Source organism: Carassius gibelio, chromosome B3 (assembly GCF_023724105.1).
Source record: "Carassius gibelio isolate Cgi1373 ecotype wild population from Czech Republic chromosome B3, carGib1.2-hapl.c, whole genome shotgun sequence".
Taxonomy (NCBI): domain Eukaryota; kingdom Metazoa; phylum Chordata; class Actinopteri; order Cypriniformes; family Cyprinidae; genus Carassius; species Carassius gibelio.
Genome location: NC_068398.1, coordinates 15,336,521 through 15,358,687, shown reverse-complemented (window position 1 = coordinate 15,358,687; position 22,167 = coordinate 15,336,521). Strand labels below are relative to the sequence as shown.

The following is a 22,167-nucleotide window of genomic DNA, read 5'->3' as shown; positions in this document are numbered from 1 at the left end:
TAGCCAGAAGCATCTCTACATTCATTCCAGATCCTGCAGGAGGACATGACGTTCATGCTTCTTTACAAGCCATTGACTTTCATTTGCAAACTGTCGCCAACGTGACAGATGTGAACACATTGTACCTGTTAAAAATCACGTCCAGCCGTGATGTGCATTGCTTTCTGGATCGTCAACCAGAGACTGTCAAAGCGTACTACCAGCAACTGCTACAGACTTTGATTCTTGAATTCTCTGATCCAAACTCAGACCATGGGCTCCTTATTGCTATGGACCTCAAACAGGGCCGATTTGAAAACCCACAGACTTTCTGTAGTCAGCTACGAAACACCTACTTCGGAGCATGCAACGAACCAGGTATGGAACAGGATTTCAACTTAAAAACTCTGTTCCTCCTAAACCTACATGCTAGTTGGAGTTTTCATCTCAGAGTCCCAGCGTGTCCCCGTAACAGGACTACACAAGAGTTACGGAACTTAGCCCACAAAGCTTGCACCAAGCAAAAGACTATTTGTGAAAAGACTGTGAAATACCCCAAAGTCTCTGTCTCTGAGCACTGCTTGGAGTTAACCCTAGATGGCGCCCTACAACACCACAGTCACAGACATTTTTACAGAGAGTCAATACCATTCCAAGCCAGCAGAGGGCAACACAGTGCAGCCACGTCTGAGACAGCAGAGATCCTGAGGGTGCTGAAAGTGCTTCTTCACATGAAAACTCACAAGGAAGATGAGCCAAGCACCCAGAACACTGCCTGTCATCTACAGACCACAGAGCTAACTGTTACAGCTAACTGAACGAGACAGCACAGGTCCTCACACCAGGTACCACAAACACAAGGTACCAGAAAATGCTGTTTTGACTACCTGCCTTCGCAGCGAGCTACACAAGACCGGTCCTCATCACCCACCGATCGTCCCACCTGCCCTAATGCCAACATTCCTGGGCAGCCCTGTCAAAAAGGGGGTGGGTCAAAAAGGAGTCAACAGGGAAGACCTGATCGACACAGGATTAAACCTGACGGTGATCTCATCTTACCTTTTCAAAAGACTCCAATTTGAAGCTAAGAGACAAGATCGAACTCTTACACCTCAAACTTATGAACTGAATGTACAGGTGTACAGACAGGATGACATCCAGTTTGAACAGGTTGTTTCCATTCACCTGACATTCGTTCCGATGAGTCTAATACATCCCATGTATGTCCCACCAATGAACACTCATACATTGCTCATCGACAAAGACCTGCTAGAACACTTTGACCCTTTTCTGAACTTCAAACAGCTAAAAGACTTTGCTCAAGTGCGAGAACCTCTTTCTCTCCAGCCACACAGGTTGCTAGAGCCAGACTGTCAGGTCGCAGAGGTCACGGGAACTCCCACAGAGCCAGACGGTCAGGTCACAGAGGTCACGGGAACCCCAGCAGCCAGCCATGAGTACAACGCCCTAACAACAGGCCCAAGTTCAAGCTTCTGTACCTTAGTCAACAAACAGGGTACGGTGGTACCAGCTTACACCAAAGGGGTCGCTGTTCGGCTCAACCTGCAAGGTGGTCAAACCTTACACCACACGCTGGGTTTCTTCCAATCCTCACCTGAATGTGTGGAACTCGGACTCACACTTGCAAACAACAAGCATGTCAAACACCAACACCTGTTCCAGCAATGTGATAACATCACAAAAACACACAATGTGATCGTGTACTGGAAGAAGGTAAAAGAACACTCGAAGTTACCAAGTCTAGACGAGGACTTTAAAGATCACACTGACACCCTTGCCAAAACTGGCACACTAAACAACATTCTGTGGTCACTCCCAACCCACCCACCCACATTCAAGGTTGAAGTGATTACACACAGCACAAGAACTTTACTAGCTAAACTGCCTACCTCAGAATCGCTTACGCAGGCTCCGTTGTCTACACAGACCAACACAGCGGACATGCGGGCTTCTGAAACCTTGATAATGACTTTGCTTTACCACCTCTCAGACCCCTCCATCCACCCTGGCAACCAGTCTACAGTCACTGACAACCAAAGCCCCAGACCACTGCATGATACACAAACCATGCTGCGTGCACAGAACAATATTGTGGGTTGTGCACCGTCTGACATCACAATGCCAGGGCGTGTAATGCCACGGAGCAAAAGGGGGATACTGCCAATATATTTCCATGACGCAGCATGTGCTGCACCACGCAGCACCAGAGCCACTGACACAACACTGAGGCAAGCGTCATGCCAGCAGCAAGATGTGGCAAAACATGGGCGAGGGCGAGCTAAACCCAGTCGCCGCCCACGAAGCAAAGAGACTGTCCTGTCCAACCAAAGACAGGCCTTGTTTGTTTCTTTCTCCCCTTTCTCTCTCTCTCTCCCTATTATCTGTACCAGGATGCTGCTGTGGTTTGCCGTGCCGTGCTGTCAGCCAAAGAGAGGACAGCTGCCACCGAGAAAACCGCTGAGACTCCTGACTACCGATGACAGGGCACACTACCCCAGCACTGTAACCGAATACAGCTGTACAAGGTTCCGATGGAGAGAGGACTCCCTCACTCACACTGAGGCCGATGTCAAACACCTGTTCAGCCAACATAAGAAAGTGACGGTTACACAAATGGAGTTAGGTGGACACCACCACCACTCCAAACAGTTCCCGGGAGCTTTGCTTAGAGCCGCTGCTGCCGCCAGAATGTTTAACATTGTTATGTCCAGTGTCAATGCAGCGAACCAGACTGTAAACTCCTTGAAACCACTGTTTACTGTCTTCCAGAAGAACTTTACCCAGACTCAGCTGTTTACAGCGTTAACAACAGACATGCTGTGGGAGGTTAGCTCCTCCAATGACAGCCTAACCACGAGTAAAACCCCACCATACATGATACCCTTAAGCCTCGTGTTAACTGTGTTGTCTTACACCATCACCATGCCAGCTGACCTGCTACGAATGCACCTGGCCAACTCTCTGGGTAGTGCCATCCTACGGCACGTCAACCCCAAACAGAGAGAAGTGAACGTGCTCCTGAACCAACTCATCAGCGAGTCAAGCCAAGTCTACAGACCTAAAGACATTGTCAGTGTCAGGATGTGGAAGAGCAACACCCACACCAAAACACACATTCCAAATGTGGTGGCCTACCACGAAAGCGACACACAGCTGTACCTGGCCCCAAACATGCACATGTGTACTTTAACCAAAAACATTCATTATCTCTGCCTTAGCAAACCCTTCCTCAGACACAACTCTGAAGGAATCTGCGAGCTGCAACCCTGGGTCAGCGATACGCGCTGCCCTGCTGAAGCCAAGCCTCGTACACAAGTCACAGAAACGCAAGCAGAGATTGTGGGTAACAGATGGCTCGTCAACACTCCTGTGCGCTCAGCTATGCTGACCTACGACCAGCATGACACTGCCACCCGTGCCAACCTGCTGGACCAAGTACTGAAAGGTACCACCCAACACATTGACATTACTCCTGTCGACACAGCCCTCCAAGCACAGCCTCGACAGCCCGTTCTGAACCAGTCATCTGCGGTCCTAGCCTGGACTGCTGCCGACACTGCACGGGGCATCTCCACTGTCATTGGTCCCGCCCTGACTCTTGGCGTAACCTTCATCCTATACAGGGTACTCAACGAGATGCAAACCTCTACAGCCAAACTCACGACAACTGTGGCTGGAGGTCCCCGATGGAATCCCCGGAAAGGGGGTGCCAAGTCAAAGACAACACCGAACCTCATCAAGCGGAGTCCTCAGCTTCAGCAACCACCTGCCATCATGACCCACCTGCTACATGACCATCACGATTCACCTGTCATCTGCCCATCCTGATGATTGCCGTCCGATGATGTCCACACAGGGACTTCATCTGACGAAAGGGGGAGATGTAACAGATATGCAGGTCAGCGATTCATGGGTTAAATTCTGTTTTATAAATTCAGACTGTTGGTACTAAATGCCAGCCTGGCTGGACTTAAATTACTTTACGATACCCATGCGAGCCTCAAAGGATACCTGAAACCCCCCCCAAATTCCTTAACACACACACACACACACACACACACAAAAAGAAACCTTTCTTTTTGTTCCTTACTTTTGTAAGTCCTTTATTAAATATGTATTTTGAACGTTTGTGTATTGCATAAAATGGTTAATCCTGGGTAAATGGTTAAAGTGCTGACTTATAAGTGGAAATGCTTGATTTCAATCTTATACTTTCTCAAAAAGAAATGTTCTGCAACCCCCACACTCCTTGGTAGCTCGTAAAATTTTACGACCACACAGGACCACAGGACAGGAAACCTAATCCTTACAAAAGAATGATAGAATGTACTCAAATGTAGTCTTAATGTGTATAGTATTGTTTTTGCGGTACATTAGAGGTTTCCCATATAAATTGGGAATATCTGCAGTGTTATCATGTGTTAATCAAATCTTTAAATGTGTGTAATTCTGCATTTGAATGTATCTTCATGTTTTGATCATTTGCACATATTAATTTTAGTATCTGTGTAATCGTCATGCTTTGACAGACCCATTTATCTAGAGCAAAGTAATGAAAAATGTATTTAATCTGGAATAATGAACTTGCTTTAATATTCCTGATGAAATCGGACAGGCCCTAAATCATTAGGGTGGGTTGTTCCCAGAGACAAAGGAACTTTCCCGCCGCTTCAGATCGCGGATGTTCATTGGGTGGTTCACGCGAAAAGAGGCGTGAACATCTCAATCTATAAGAGTCGACCGAACAAGGTCCGCCTCTCTCTTCTTCCTCTTCTCCGTTCTCGGACACGCTGCTCTCCAACGTTGCTTCCGCGCGGCCATAGGCCGCGCTCATAGCGCAAACCCCCTCAGCACAGGGGCTGAGAGAAAAAGCCATTTTAATGGCTCCTTTAGAAGCTTTCGTTTCGTTCTTTTCTTTTCTTTACTAAGTTTATTCAACTATTCGCCTCTCCACGCAAGGAAGACGAATTCTGGAACAATGTTTGTTGAACCTTTCAAATACCGCGCGAGGACAGAACAAAGGACCACGTGCTCCACGCTCACGCCAAGCGCAGCGTGCATGCGCGTCACATGGCCTCCGTTTCATGGCACATGGCTGTTTCAACGGGAACAGCGCGTAAAGCTCACAAGCTCGACGCCGATCTCACGCCACTCACATGGGACACCTTTTGCAAGTATCACTTTCTCTATGGAGATTTAAATGCTGCTTTAAAGTGTTGTTATGATCTGATTTGTTGTTGGCTTCTAAAAGTTACTGACTATGATTTTCATACCTGAGCTCCTTATGTGATCCCATTCTATTCTCTCTCTCTCTCTCTCTCTTTCTCTCTCTTTTATTTGGATTCGTTATGTATTGTATAAAGCTTACTGTTTGTATTGTCGTACGCATATTTACTCTGTGTGATTTGTAGTTTGATGTATTACTAGTTTAATTATTAAAAACCCATATACTGACGATTGGCCTGGACTCCACCCCACTCACATTACGAGTCACTGAGATGTGTCTGATCTATAGCTACAAGCTCTAAATTTAGAAACTAAATTTATCATAAGGATAGGATAATATTTTCATGGCCAGAGAATACTTTTCCTTGAATTATAAAAAGTGATATCTTTATTGAAAATTGATAGGTCAATCTGGCTTGCTGGACAATCCACTGTTTGATTTGCAGTAATTTACAGTAAGAGATATCACAACAATTGATATGAAGAATGGAATATTGACATATTAATGAGTAAATTACAGTGCCCTGTGATTAGTATTGGTATAGGCAATTGAGCTATTTTTCATAATCAATAAAATTTAATGTAACTGCCATCTGAGATATATATTAATCAAATTCCTGATTAATTATTCAAATTCCCTATATATCATTTGAGTTAATTACTATGTAAAACTCATTGTTGTTACACAGGTTTGGCTATATTTTTACCTTTCTATTTCGAGAAAGGTCCATAAACGGTGGATCTCTTTTGTTGAAGTCACTCATGGTGTTAAAAAAAACAGTTTTTGTTCATTTTCTTGTTGAATGCCTTTGTACAGGGGAAATGTATGCACAGTTTTGTTAAGGTCTACATAAGTGTTGATATAAACTGCAAAGTACATGGTTGGCTCAGACTATACCTTTAAATTAGTTATAATATAAATAGTCCACAATCCCATTAACAGAACTAAGATTTTGTCAAATTAAAAAAAGATAAGGTTCAAGTGGCATTTCTTCAAGAGACTCATTTGAATCAGACTGAACACTCCAAATTGGCACGAAATGGATATAAATATGTATTTTCTTTCATCCCATGTTTCTGGCAGGAGGAGGGGAGTTGCTATTTTAATATCAAACAAGCTTAGATATGACCATCAGACTGAAATAAGAGATAAAGAAGGTTGTTACATTTTAATTAAAGGACAAATTGAAGGTGCTCCATTTATATTCATAAATGTTTATGTTAGACCAATTAGATTGTGGCTCATATCGGCCCATTTCAGACTTGAATGTTGACTACAATACAGCATTATTGACTAGGGGAATAGAAAGAGTTAATTCATAATGACCAGACAGGGTTCATTTTACAGAGACAAACTCGGGATAATTTCGGATGCACACTACACATATTAAAACATATTAAAGAGAGTAACATACAAGCAATGATACGGAGTCTTGATGTGGAAAAAGCCTTTGACTTGGTCATATCTTTACATAGTTTTAGAACATTTTGGTTTTCATAAAAATATCCTTAAAGCCATACAGTTATTAAATTCCAGACCACAAGCTAGAATTATAGTGAATGGTAGTTTGGCAAATTTTGGTAATCTAGAAAGAGACACGAGACAAGGGTGCCCTCTTTCTCTCTCCCATCCCACCCCTGCACCCTTTTCACACTATACATTGAACTCCTTAGTCGGTGGATTTGCCAGAATCATATTAGGTGGATAAAGATGGGTGAGGAAGAACATAAAAGTGCATTATTTGCAGATGATGTTTTAATATATTTGAGAGACACTGAGATATAATTTTTAACCCTTATGTACCCTTTAGATACACTTTTTTCCATCAGGATGCAAAGCAAATCACAAAAAAAAAACTAAATATTACAGTTGTTTAGATACTTTCAAATAAGACACTACTTTAATTCAAAAGTGAACAAGATTGGGGATTGGGCGAAGAATGATTTAGTGAAGATATTCCTATTGGCATATAGGGCTAATACTATTAGTAAAGTAATCTCCAAATTGCATCAGTTTTCTAAATTACAAATCAGATTCTACTTCATATGTCTGTACTAAAAGGGAGAAGGAAGTAAATGTTATTATAACAGAAGAACATTAAAACATGTTAATCCAAATGAGAAACCACAGGCTCACATCATAGGAGGTTATTTGCATGATTTTTTGTTTTTACATCCGCTGCACAAAAGTGCCATAGTGAAATAGGATCTAGGTGTTGGAGACGCTGTAATTTAGAAGTTTATTTTCTCCTTCTTGTATATAATTCAGGTTCTGTAAGTATAACAAAAATTTAAATGAAAATTAAAAAATAAATAATCATAATTTTAACAAAATTAAAATGAGCCAAAATAAATGCTTTAAATTCTGATGATAAACACATAAATGAATGATAAATAAGCAACAAGGACACGTAAAATTATTTAAAGTCCATGTAAAAAGGAGGTCAAATTTTGGCTCTTGTAAAATATGACCTGTGCAACACAGTGCCAAAAGCATTCATAATGTACTCCTAAAACACACACACACACACACCCATATAAACCCACTTGACAGCCAAGCTGAGGCTTTGGACAGGCAATCATTTTACCAATTACGAAATGCTATTGCTAATACAGAGACAATCAAATATAATATAGCTCTGTGTATTACATGGACTTTCCTTCTCCTCCATCATTTTACAGTAAGTGTTCACTTTAAGTCAGCTACAATGAGGAATTGTAGAGAGTAGTTGCAACAATAACGTCTTTGACCTGTAGAAACCCCTACGCTACAAATAAACAAAGAGACATGCAGAGACACAAGGCAAGACCAACACACACTCTTTTAAATGGCAAAGACTCTCTGCCCACTTCCAAACACTGACAAACATGCATTCATAATTCTTGTGTATACGGAGAAGAAGAGTGTTCATTTTAACAGCGGACGTGTGCAGAGACATGTGCAGTGAATGGGTGTTTATTACGCCACTGGCATTCCTCACTAATGCCCGCTGCATAGATGCAAAGGAGCATGAAGTCTCTAGAGATCCAGCCCTGCATGAGGAGCTCCTGCCTACCAGCACAACGACACCTGCACAGACTCATCTCCCAAGCAGACCTGCATCATTTAGTGCAGGCTATTTGACACTTATGCCATAACCATGTGTCTTCTATCTTTATCTACATTAATAAATAGCCAAAATAACAAAGGGATAAAGTGATGCATGCTGAAATGTCACCTGCACAAACACTTAATTGTGAATTTGCAAGCACACACACACACACACACACATACACAGTCATTTAATATTTGGACTATGTTTATTCCCTCAAGTGTGTGGCAGGCCGTGAGGCTTGAGAGGCATGCTGGGATTGGACAGGAGCAGCTGAGCCTGCATTCCTTAAGCCAGTGTGACGCAACACAAGACAGAAACAGAGAGAGAGGCTGTCTCATCTACTGCAGCTCACTGAGTCGAGCAGGACAAACTAAGGTGTCTGGTTTATGAGCATTTTCAAGTCAGCTTCATGCTACTCTACCATTTGATAGTTTGGGGTCAGTAACACTGTCAATGTCAACCTTATACTCACCTACAAATACTTTTTATTTAGAATAATGATTAACTACCATGTGAACACACATACTATTTAATTTATATGACTTTCAAATCACTCATCTAACAATATTCTCCCAAATATTGTCGCATCTAGTCTAACAGAGAGTGTACCGAACAAACGGTTTCATTCTGAACAATGTTTGTCAAGAGTGAAGCAATTGTTGCACTACATATTGAATTCTGGCATATCAGAGAACTTGCATAAATTCATATGTTTAAACTCTTGCTTTACTAAAGGAGATGATTGACAGGTGAGTGGACGGTCTTTTGATGTTGTCTACGGCGCATCAAGATTTATGTATACACTACAAAAGCAGCATTTGGGAGAGTCAAAGAAACAACAAAGCACCAATGTGTTCCAATTACAATGAAAACATCAATTATTACAATGATATTACATAACCAACATCTTACATCAGACAAATCACATAAGAGATTACTAGCACTACTGTGTGATTATTAATCACACTGAGTCACATGATTAGTTAGAAGTTCACTTTAGTCCTCAGGGTCTCATCATAGGTCATCAGAATGACCCATAAATTCCCGCTATAGGAGCAGGGATTATTCATCAACACATGACCTGGACTTTTTACTGTACAGCTGCATCATGTGTATATTGAAACTTTGCATGTTTCAAAATCCAGAAACAAATGACTACAATAGATAAACAGAAATATTAATCAATTCACATGTCTATATTATTACACAAAGGACATAGTTGACACAGCCCATTTGAATCTGATTTGGGAGTGATTTTAGGATTTAAGTCTAAAGATTGTTAAACTCCTTGTCTTGTGGGACAAACTTTTCCTATTTTAAGAGAAGGCAGTCACAAGTTTGAATTTGGCTTAAGTGAGTTTTTTTTTTTATCAAATAATTTGTTGCATTTTAAGTTGTATACCCTCAGATATCTCTATGTTTTCAGCAAATGTAAAGAGATCACATAAGCAAAGATTTCTGAGGGTAATGACAGCGATATTTCAGAGAGCAGAGATAAATGATAGAGGGGCTGAAGGCTCCCTGATTAGGTTCAACCAACGCCTGTGGTCTAACGAGAGAAACAACATTCCCATGCTCCAGTGAAGTCCCATGAATGGGATTATCAATCCATTTGAAGAGTATAAATGAGATTAACAGCTAGAGGTTAGAGATGATAGAGCAGCTCACATCCCATAATGTCTCCTATCACAGACGAATCTGTGGTATGTTTCCATTATGCTAGGAACAAAGGTTGGATTTGTGTGATTAAAAGATGATGATCAAACACCAGAAAAACAGGTGAAAGTAACAGATTGAGACAATGAATTGACAATGAATTGTCCCACAACACTTCTGTTCAACGTAAGCACCAAATCTGCTGGTCTGAAATCATTTAAAGTGAGTTTGAGACAGTTCAGGATCATAATCATGGTATTCAATGATTATAAATATTTCTAGTTTAATTTCCTGGCTTTGCTTTGATGTTGTGAAACAAGCCACACAAAGTAGGAAATTAAACTGGAGAGAAGCTGAAGGCCTGAGCTTTTAGTCTATATAGACAAACACACCACCAGACATGTATTCATGAGTTCAGACATATGCACACAAAACCTTATGGGGTTTTCTGTTTGCTGTTGCATTGATTTGGAAAGTCCTGTCCCATTCATCAACAATGGCCAATGGTCAAAGGTGAGTGGTTTACAATGGGAAAAAAAGCATGGTACTGGATCCCCATCATACTACTCTAAGACTAAAATAATTATTGCATTATTATACAAAATAATAATTATTATATACACAATCTAAAAGAAAAAAATCAGACCCTATCCAATGATAAACTAAAAATGGTTCAAATGCAGTCTACCAAAAATATAAGACCCCTACATAATATATAGTGATGGCACCTGTAATGACTCATCATTGTATAACCTTTCTGCATCATAAGTAGTGCTGTATTTAGACATTTCGATAACGTCATCTGAAAATCCTTCCCTTGTTTGCCCTGTGATTAATTGGGTCAGTGCTACAGTGTGTTCCTCTAGGGTGTGAAAGTATGATTCCTTGATCAGATTAGTTGTGAAAATTATGTTTCCATACTGCTACTGAGTCCACTATCATATCTTTTTAATCACATGTTAAGTTCTGGCATCATGGCACCTTCGTCACAGTGATAGTGTCACTGGCACCCATGAAGATATAAAGTCATTTACAAATCATCTACTGGACTGTGAGAAAAACAAATACATTGTTGCTGTCTATGGAGGATCAGAAAGCTCTCGTATTTCCTCCAAAATATCTTGATTTGTGTTCTGAAGATGAACCAAGGTCTTACGGCTTTGGGACGACATGAGGGTGAGTCATTAATGACAGAGTTTTCATTTTTGGGTGAACAAACCCTTTAACCTCCGTCTGTGTCAGCACACTTGTGAGAACAAATTCTTTAGACAAAACCTTGTGAAGAATGCTATCTTTACTGAATTGTATCCCAACTATACAAAACTGCATTTTGTTTTTGTGTGTGATTCATATGAAACAGAAAATGATCCATTGTAGAGATGGAAGCTCAAAATGCAGAAACTAAATATCTTGCTGAAAAGCCCTCGGGAGCTCAGCTGATTTCTGGACTCGCAAATGCTGTGCTGAAAGCTGAATTTTGATATTTGCTTTTGGATGTAGCTCAGCCACAGATGATTTACTCACATGTCTGCTTTTTTTTGCTTTTGCGGGAGGCTTTGCTGGACTCACACCACACCGTCACACAGTCCTCCAGAAGCTTCAGGCTCCTGTCTTTCCGCCAACGCTGAGATCGAACCTTTATCATCTTTGACCCCTGCAGCATCAGCTGCACATCTTCATCGTCCAGAACACCTATGACACATACACATACATCATTTTAAAATATGAGCACCTCCTGTTCTTTCTAAATGTTTTCCAGTCTGTCCAGCACCTGCTGCTGCATGCAGTAAATCTGAAGTGTCAAGTCTCTAAGAGGTACACACATACTATAATTCACTTATATTGTGCCGTCCCAAGTTCGGTGTCATATTCACAAAGTTATATATGCCAGAGACTAACACTTCCCGGCACTGAGTCATACACCGTTTTAATATTTCATTCAAAACATGGACCAAAACCAACTCCTTACTCAGGCATCTTCCAAAATAAATATATATGTGCACACTCTCACATACTCGAGACATGAGAGCACCGGGAAGTCACAAGCTACAGTCACAAACTCGAGGGATGATGTCATCCCACAGTGATGTAAGACACCAATATCTGTGTGTCAACGTCATCAGCAATGACTGCACGTATATCAGGACACTGAATGACAATAATGGAAATTGTCATGTTTTCATTCTTAATCATCAACATAAGTTTGGAAAAAGTCTATTCACTGAGAGCAAAGATTGCAAAATTGCCAATAGCGCACACTGAGCTCTTTATAGACTTCTTTAAAGCTAAGTTAAGCCTGGCTGTGCAGTGTTACAATAGGCTGAGTTGAAAAAAGAAAGAAAAAAAAAACGATGAGGGGGAAATTCAGTAAGAATGAACTGCATTTGTTGAAAGCATTGCTTTTTACAAACACTATTTTGTCTTAGTGCAAATTCATGCAAATCAGGTAAAATCTTATTAACTTCAGTTAGCAGCCTAACAGCTCATCCTGCTAACTTAGTATAGTGTAAAGTGGTTGAGAAAAGCCCCTTTGATTATCTTGCTTGAACAAGATATGGATTACTACCATCATGACCAATAGAAAAGCACACAAATATATGCTAACAATAAAAAGTATACTATATATTTGGAACAGCAGTTTTTATTTTTTAATTTTTTTATAAGTTTCTTTTGCTTACTAAGGCTGCATTTATTTAAATTAAAAATATAAAAATATTAATGTGAATTACAACAATTTATAATGACAACAATTTTATAACTAAATATGTTAAAATGCTATTAATTTTTAATGTATAATCATAATGATTTGTTACTCATAAATCAATGTTGAAAATAGTTGTGCTCCTTAATATTTTCTTGGGAACTTTTTTTTCAGTATTCTTTGGTGGATAGAACGTTCAAAAGAAAACAGAAAAAAAGAAGTTTTGCACTGAAATTCCATGTGGTCTAATCATTTAGTGAATTCACCCCGATTCTCTGCCAGAGCTTTGCACTACTTCAAAACCTCTTCTCTTCAATAGCTCTCTGAAATATGATAAAACACTGCTTTCTTTATATTCATTTATTTTTATTACTTTTAATGTGACTTCAGAATAAAATAACTACATCATAGAGAGAAAGTGGAGTGAGAATAATGGGCCTAGAAGTAAAAATACAAAAAAGCTGGCAATCAACAAAAGAGAAATGACTAAGAGAGAGGCCATGCAAACTCCCTCAACTCTTCCTGCTGAACAGCCAAAAGTTTTTGCAGCAAAGAGACACTCACCACAGCAACCAGAATCTAAAGACCTTGATAAAGTGTCTCTGACAAGCATGTATAAGTGAAAGACAGCACAGAGGTCAAGGGGAATAGAGGACAGAGGGAGGGAAAAGAGAGAGAGGGAGACAGAGAGAGAGTTTTTTTTGGTATTTTGCCAGAGTACAGAGACAAAGCTACTGGAAACATGGCAATGAAATGCTACCACAAACTAAACTAAACTAAATAATGAAGAAGACTTACAATTTGAGGTAAAAAAAAAACAAAACACTTCCACTTTCCTTCATTCGCGAAACTACAAATGAATGGTACTTTTGATAATGCCCACCCACATAAGAAGACTCCAATGCAAATCTTCAGTAATGCTGTTAATGTTTATTAAAACTATTAAAAATGTTAATATATGTTATATATATATATATATTAGATAAAAACAAAATCACTTGACCAGCTGAATTTCACTCACTTAGCAACATAAGCAAAATATTCCTGGTTGCTCCTCTAAGCCACCGAACCTGAAATTACTGAAAACATGCATGCTGGAAAAGAAAAAAAAAATGGCTCATAGCTGTGATGTCACAAACATTAACCTCCTAGAAACAAAGATACTCTGAAAGAATTTTGGCGCTTTTTGTTCTGTGGTAATGTCACAGATATGGCGGGTATAAACTTTAAAGTGCTGGACAAACTAACAGATGTAAAAGCCCACAACACCTAACCGTTGTCACTCATTTCATATGCAAACAGGCTAGCTAGTCATACTGAGGTCATTTACTTTGAAATCATAATGATACAGTATTGAAAACAGGACATTTCATTTTACGATTAAGTAAGAGGGAGGAAACTGGTCATGAAAAACTGAAAATTACCACTTCAAGTCCATTTCAGTTCAAGAAACCTCAATTAACTTTAAGTACAATACTGCTCAAAAGTTTAGGGTCAGCAAGATTTAATTGTAATTTTTTTAGAAAGTCATACTTCTATCCCGGCAGAATGCATTAAATTTAAGTGACAGTAACACTTTTATAATGCTTCAAAATACTTCTATTTCAAATACAAATCAAATCAGCAAATTAGAATGATTTCTGAAGCATCATGTGAAACTGAAGACAGCTTTAACATAACAGGAGTAAATTACATTTGAAAAGACATTAAAACTGCTATTTTTCTTTGAATTTTTATGTAGCTTTGGTGGAAATAAGATACTGCTTTCAAAATTTTGGTTTTTAAATGGTTTTTAAAACATGTATTATATGATCCCTTAAATGTAATAGTTGGTGAGCAGATGACCCATACTTTAGAACATTTCGACTACTAGAGTTACCTACAGTTCACCTGAGGTTCATCTTGTCCATAGTGAGCATATCTATATTTAGAATAAATGTGGGCATGATTGCATGGATGACTAATTCTCTCTCATTACTTTATCATTTCGCAGAAGCACAAGAACAGTCAACCAACTAAAGCAACCTGGAAGAAAAGAAACTTAAATAAACCTACCACATCGGGTTAACAAGCAAATTTCATAGCTCAAACCACTGAATAACTCTTTTCTCACACAAACAACTCTTGATTATTCCCACTGGAGGGCTTTATTTTGAAGTACTGACATAGTAACATTAAATCACACCACCAAAGAGCACCAACTTGCACAGCCTCTTCATAAAAGGCGCTCAAAATAATTTTTACAAGTGCAATAAATGTCAGCAATACACTTACAGCATATCCATTGATGCCAGTAGCCATGCAGAGATAAGCAAGCAGCACTGCGCTAGCCAATGGAACAAGTCTTATCAGGAATCAGACAGACTGGCTAAACCGACCGTCTGCTAGCCACCTCATGCCACAGAAAACCACTAATTCTCAGCATATAGAGACTCTTTACCTAGATATCACACTATACAGACTGTGTCTGTTCCCCGAACTAAAAAATACAAAAAACGTCAAAACCAATTTAAGTGTAACAAATTAATTGATGTTCAACAATTAAAAAACAATGTAATACGAATAAACAAATGATAAAGCTTGGCTTATTGAATATCAGGTCTCTTTCTACGAAAGCACTTTTTGTAAATAATATGATCACTGATCATATCCTAGATGTGCTCTGTTTGACAGGAACTTGGCTAAATCAAAAGGTAAAGGGGGAGGTGTTGCTAGAATTTATAACAATGTTTTCAGTATTTATTAGAGGGTGGGCTGGTATAACTTGTTTGAAGTAATAGTGCATCATATAACATTATCCAGAGAAACAAAGTGTTAATCATACAGTAAATCCCCTGTGATGTTTGAACTGACTAATGTATACAGGCCATCATACAGAATGTATAAAATAATTTGCTGATTTTATATCTGAATTAGTGCTGGCTGCAGATAATGTTTTAAATGTTGTTGATTTTAATATCCATGTTGATAATGAAAAAGATGCATTGGGATCAGAATTAATAGACATCCTGAAATCTTTTGGGGTTAGACAACACATGTCAGGTCCTACTCATTGTTGAAATCATACTCTAGATTTAATATTGTCACATGGAATTGATGTTGAATGTGTTGAAATTATGCAGCCAAGTGATGATATCTCAGCTCATTATCTAGTCTTTTGCAAACTTCATATAGCTACAACTGTAAATTCTAATCCTTGTTACAAGTATAACCATCACTTCTACCACAAAAGACTGCTTTGTAAGTAATCTTCCTGATTTATCTAAATTCCTTAGCATATCCAATAGCTCAGAACAACATGATGATGTAACAAAATATGGACTCTCTCTTTTCTAGCATTTTAGACACGGTTGCTCCTTTATGCTTAAAGAAGATTAAGGAAAATAGCGTGACAGTGTGGTATAATGAGCACACTCGCACCCTAAAGAGAGAAGCCCAGAAAATGGAGCACCAAACTAGAGGTATTTTGTATTGCTTGGCAGAAAGTACGCTAGTCTACAGAAAAGCATTAAAAACTGATAGATCTGATAATTTTTCGTCTTTTAGAAGAAAACAAACATAACCCTTATTTAATTATTCAATACAGTGGCTAAAATTATGAAAAATAAAGCATCAGCAGGTGTTGACATTTTTCAACAGCACAGCAGTAATGACTTTATAAACTACTTTACTTCCAAGATCTATACTATTAGAGATAAAACTGTAACCATGCAGCTGTCAGCTACAGTATCGCATCAGATCCCCTGAGGAACAGTTCCACTCATTCTCTACTTTAGGACATGAAGAATTTTATAAACTTAGTGGAAGTGCATTAGCTTGGTTCAAATCATACTTACCAGACTGCCATCAGTTCATTGCAGAGAATGAAGAAGTATCATATCAATCACAAGTGCAGTATGGAGTACCTCAAGGTTCAGGACTAAGGCCATTACTTTTCACACTTTACATGTTACCTCTGGGAGATATCATCAGGAATATTTGAAAGCCACATTTCTAGCATTTGTAAAACTGCATTTTTCCCATCTCAAAAGTATATATAAATTACGACCTATGCTCTCAATTTCAAATGCAGAAACATATGTTCATGACCTCAGGGTTAGATAATTGTAATGCTTTATTGAGCGGTTGTTCTCAACACTTAAAGGGTTAGTTCACCCAATAATCAAAATTATGTAATTAATAACTCACCGTCATGTCGTTCCAAACCCGTGAGACCTCCACAGTTTAACACAGTTTAAGATATTTTAGATTTAGTCCGAGAGCTCTCAGTCCCTCCATTGAAACTGTGAATACGGTCTACTGTCCATGTCCAGAAAGGTAAGAAAAACATCATCAAAGTAGTCCATGTGACATCATAGGGTCAGTTAGAATTTTTTGAAGCATCGAAAATACATTTTGGTCTAAAAATAGCAAAAACTACGACTTTATCCATCATGGTCTTCTCTTCCATGTCTGTTTTGAGAGAGTTCAAAAACAAGCAGTCATATCCGGTTCGCGATGAATCATTCGATGTAACCAGATCTTTTTGAACCAGTTCACCAAATTGAACTAAATCCTTTTAAATGGTTCGTGTCTCCAGTATGCATTAATCCACAAATGACTTAAGCTGTTTACTTTTATAATGTGGCTGACAATTAAAATTAATTTAATTCAAACAGTACACTGACTGAACTGCTGTGAAGAGAGTACTGAAGATGAACAATGAGCCAAACCAGATAATGAACGAAACATAGACTCGTTCACAAGTCAAGAACCGGTTGCATCAGTTTTCAGATCACCAGTAGTTCTTTCGGACAGTTCGATTCAATAAACCGGTTGAAGAAAACGGTTCACCGGTTCTTTTGCGCTCGATGTAATGGCGTCAAGTAAAGTTATGAAGCAACACAGAATAGCGTACACGGTTTACATTCAGCAGATATTCTCCAAAATGTTTTATTCGAGTACAAAAAGTATTCGTGTCACTATTCTGACAATGTCTTTCAAACTTTTCTAGACCTTGACAGTGTAATTTACTTGGCAGTCAATGGGACATTCACAAGCCTCCTAGTTTTCACCAAAAAAATATCTTAAATTGTGTTCCGAAGACAAACAATGCTTTCACCAGGGGTGGTTCTAGAGTAACTGAAGGGGCCAGACAGGGCCACTTGTGCTTTTAGGGTTCACAATTTTTTAATTCATCTCAACCTACTGAAGCATTATTCATTCAGTCATTTTTCACCATTTGATTCATATCACTGCTATCTCTAGAAGAAATCTATAACAATTTCACCTGAAATGAACGTTTCATCATGTTTCATTCATTTGACAAATAATTTAGTATTGTAGTGTCATGGGCATCATGCTCTTATTATTTTTGAGTGGGCACAAGTGAAGGGGGGGGGGGGAGTGTTCTCATGCATTTTGCATCTTTATAGATTATGTTAAATGATCTATAATGGGCGAAGTAGCCTAATAGTGTAATCTATTAACTTGGCACATAAAGATCCATCTTTTTACTTAAGTACCAGACACGGGTGTGATACCATAAAATATTTTTAATATGACTGACTTTGTATTTAATGTGAATTTATTAAAAATGTTGTAAGTTACTAATTAGTCTATAACAATTTCATTGTACAAAAAGAGACCAAAAACACGTTTTCATTTCAGTCCAGCGAGTTAAAACACTCTCAAAAACTCCAATAATAATCTCTAAAGCTGTTTACACTTTGAAATTAATATCTTACTTACATTTGCACACCTTCATTTTGTAGTTTCTGATGAGAGAATTAGCAAGAGAATTCAGTCAGCCAGCACGCAAGGTGACGAAACAGAATGTCAGCGGTGAACGCAGATTTGAATTTAGCAGCTGGTGATTTATATATATATATATATGGCCCCTCCGACCACCCCGTAGAACCTCCCCTGGTTTTTACGGGTTTTGAACAACATGGGGCAAGTGATTAATTAATTTTTCATTTTGGGGTGGAGTATCCCTTTAAAATTACTGATTAGCATTCTACATGGTTACCACATTTTAATTCTAATTACTGAACTTTTATTATTAAATAATACTTGATTTAATATTATAATGCTTGACTGGCATTGCCATTTTCATAAATAAATATATATAAGACCTTGTCGCCTAGATGGCCACCGGGACAAGACCACAGGAAACAGATGATTCTTCTGCACAATCTGACTTTGCTGCAGCCTGGAATTGAACTACTGGTTTCGTCTGGTCAGAGGAGAACTGACCCCCACACTGAGCCTGGATTCTCTCAAGGTTTTTTTCTCCATTCTGTCACCGATGGAGTTTTGGTTCCTTGCCGCCGTCACCTCTAGCTTGTTTAGTTGGGGACACTTCATTTACAGTGATATCATCACTAAGCACTATATAAATAAAGTTGACTTGACTAGAATTCCACGGAAGATTGTACAAATGAGCACAACATTAAATAGAGTTAATAAATCCTTAAAAAAACAGGGTTATCGCAATAGTTTAAGCTAAATTCTTTCTCTTGCAACTGCAGTCAAAGTGCTGTAGTTATGGGAAGAAGCCAGGGAATGCAGACAAGTCCTCAGAGGATCTTGTACTCAATATAGCGACAACATTCAACTCATTCATGATCAAATGCAGATGAAACCCAGCTAAAACAGGCAGATGTGTGATAGCTAAACATATGAAGAAAGCGATACAAATATGCCATAGTGACTTTTCTGGGAAATTAGCCAGTTCTTGAAGAATGCTGCACATTATTTGTTGCATAATTTGCTACAATACAGGCACAATGAAATAATAATCCATTTTACATATTTTCAAATATCTGTTTCTCTCCACCCGCTTACATGCGGTTCCTTTCAAAAGCCTGAAGCATAAACTAGTGCAGTTATTTTGGTTTGGTTTGAGAACTAGGCTGATATTAACATGAAATGTGCTAGTTTCAGAGATCAGCTTGCTGCATAATAAGATATTACACATAGAAAGTTTTTTACGTGGACAGCACAAGCAAGGGTCATAGGTAGGTGGTGGTGATCTCAGCTGTTGTCATGCTGCTGAAGGACGGAGATGAGAGGTAAACATGAGTGGGAAAATAATAATTGTGCGAGATCAGTCAGTGGTTATGAGTGTGGAAGTGTGTATATGTGCGTGTTATGCTAAATTACGAAATAATAATATATCAGGCCATCCCAGACACACCAAAGAATTGTGCATTACATACAGTACACGGTCACAGCATCTAGTCTTAGAAGGCTATTCACACAGAACTTGTTCTTGTGCCCAAAACATCTAGGAAAGGTTGTTGGATTTTTCTAAACTTTAAATACGTTTTTGGTAACAAAAAAAAAAAAAAAAAAAAAAAAAAAAAGAATTCTGCATCTAAAACACTTCCAAAACAACAACGACAACAACAGCAACTTCTCCTGCTCTGTGTCAGCTCACATATCAAAAGTAATACAAACAGTGAAATGTCACACTGCTGTTATCTAACACTCTTGGGATGAGCAAGCAATCAAACCAGATCTAACGGTTTTATATTAAATTATAATTGTATAAACATTACAAAGCCATGTCCAAATACAAAAATAATGTGCATTAGAGTATTTTTTTTTTTTTTACCAAAAGCAGGTCAAAAATTGCCTAAACACAAAGGGTTAATAAATCACAGCGAAACTCATGGGGTTATTATACTAGATATCTCAAAATATTCATATGTCACGCAAAATGAGCATTTGTCAAAAGATAAAGGTCTACTGATTAAGTGGAATGACTGAATCTGCTCATTTTTCTCCTTTCACAAAATGAAGTGGCTGAGATTAGGTTTGCTTTCTGTGATAGTAAAGAAAGCATGCATACATAAAGTATCATTCTGGGTATGGTAGATATTTTTTGTCCTTAAATGTAGCCTATTATGATCTCACCAAGCCTCCGAAGCGGGTCGTGGGTTTTTGACTCGTGCGCTTTGGGTTCAGTCTGAACTGTCTCTGGCTTCTTCTTCCTCCCCAGCATGATCCCTGTCCCTGCGGCTCCAGGCAGAACTTCTTATAACCGTCTTGAGGTAAATGTGCATAAACAACAGACACAAACTCTCCAGAAGAACGCGTTTAAAGGTCTGGCTCAGTGCATGTGAATGTGAATGCTGGTGTGACGGCTGTCGCAACACTTGACGCGTCTAAAAACGCAGCGCGTAACTCGATATTTCGCAGATGAACACGAGTCATTCACTCACACACTCGATGACACGTTTACTGTGTCACCGACTCTGCCGAAAATCTATCTGAGAAGTTGATTGTGTAATTTGTTCGTTACTTTAAATTTTTAGTCTATTTTAACTTGTCCGCCTAGCTGATGAACAGGTGTCGCAAATATAGGTTTTGGAGATCAACTGTTTCAAACCAAACAAATTAAGCTGTCTGAAGGCAGAACATGAACTTTCACAGACTTCTCCCTGGACTCCACCTATTGGGTTTATTCATAGTAGCAAATGTTTTAGAAACATGATTTGAGCTGCAGTGCGAGATTTATCGAGCGCTCACAAATCACTCAATGCTGCCATCTGCTGAAGTATTAATGAAATTATGGGAAATAAATAAATGAATAAAAAATAAGTCAAATACAAGAAAATTATATATATATATATATATATATATATATATATATATATATATATATATATATATATATATATATATATATATATACTAAAAAGATTAATTAATTAATTATTTATTTTTATTTGCATGTCAACAACAGGTATGTACTCCTGTGAAGATGTGAGTTAATTGTAGGCTAAAGCTCTGAGCTTTTCTTAACCAAGCTATTTTCCCATATTACATTTATATATATATATATATATATATATATATATATATATATATATATATATATATATACACACACAGTGAAAACAGCATTAGTCGTTTTGGTTTCTTTCAAATAAGCTTTTTTATCAGCTCATATCGTTGGACATTTTTGAAAATTAGCCATTCAGTAACTGACTTTTTCTTTGCTATTCAAGGAGCCTGATAAAAGCATGCATTTAAAAGAAAAAAATATCAGAAAAATCTCAAATATTTCAAGAGTCGAAAATAGATAGCTGTTAGGAGCACTTTTTTACCTATGTGACAAAGGTGTCAAGTTGTTTATAGTCTCAGCCTCAGATGCTCATATCATCATGCCCGCGTACCGTTGGCTAAATGCTATGCTAATATCAGGTGGGTGTCCATAGACAGTAAAAGTGGGTGTCCGCTAGACAATGGCTTCAATAAAACCGACATCTATGCAATAAAATATGAAACCCTGCCCCCCTGACATTTCCACGCCCCGAAACGTGACGCTAAACAAAACAAACTGTGTTTGGTTGACAGCCATCAGACTATGTTGGACTGTGTTTATTTTTTTTATTTTTTTTACTGTATAAAATTCTTCTAATGTGCCCCTAAAAAAAAGTGAGGTTTAGTTAACTTTGGGTTACAACTTTGTCCCTCAAAATATATGGATATACAAAA

The 22,167-nt window shown here is 38.4% G+C and overlaps 1 protein-coding gene across 2 annotated transcripts in view; it reads right to left on the bottom strand.

The window, feature by feature from the left end:
• LOC127953609 (1-phosphatidylinositol 4,5-bisphosphate phosphodiesterase delta-3-A) overlaps window positions 1-21,879 on the bottom strand; it is a 42,599-nt gene extending 20,720 nt beyond the window's left edge. Inside the window, exons 1-2 of one of the 2 annotated variants that reach the window (XM_052552832.1) lie at window positions 21,777-21,879; window positions 11,502-11,669 (exon numbers count right to left, since the gene is read on the bottom strand). In XM_052552832.1, the coding sequence (XP_052408792.1) occupies window positions 11,502-11,640 (139 nt within the window). In that variant the 5' untranslated portion in view covers window positions 11,641-11,669; window positions 21,777-21,879. Of the gene's footprint in view, window positions 1-11,501; window positions 11,670-20,580; window positions 21,112-21,776 lie in introns of those variants that run through there. The other variant, XM_052552831.1, reaches the window with a different exon arrangement.
• Window positions 21,880-22,167: the final 288 nt, after the last annotated feature.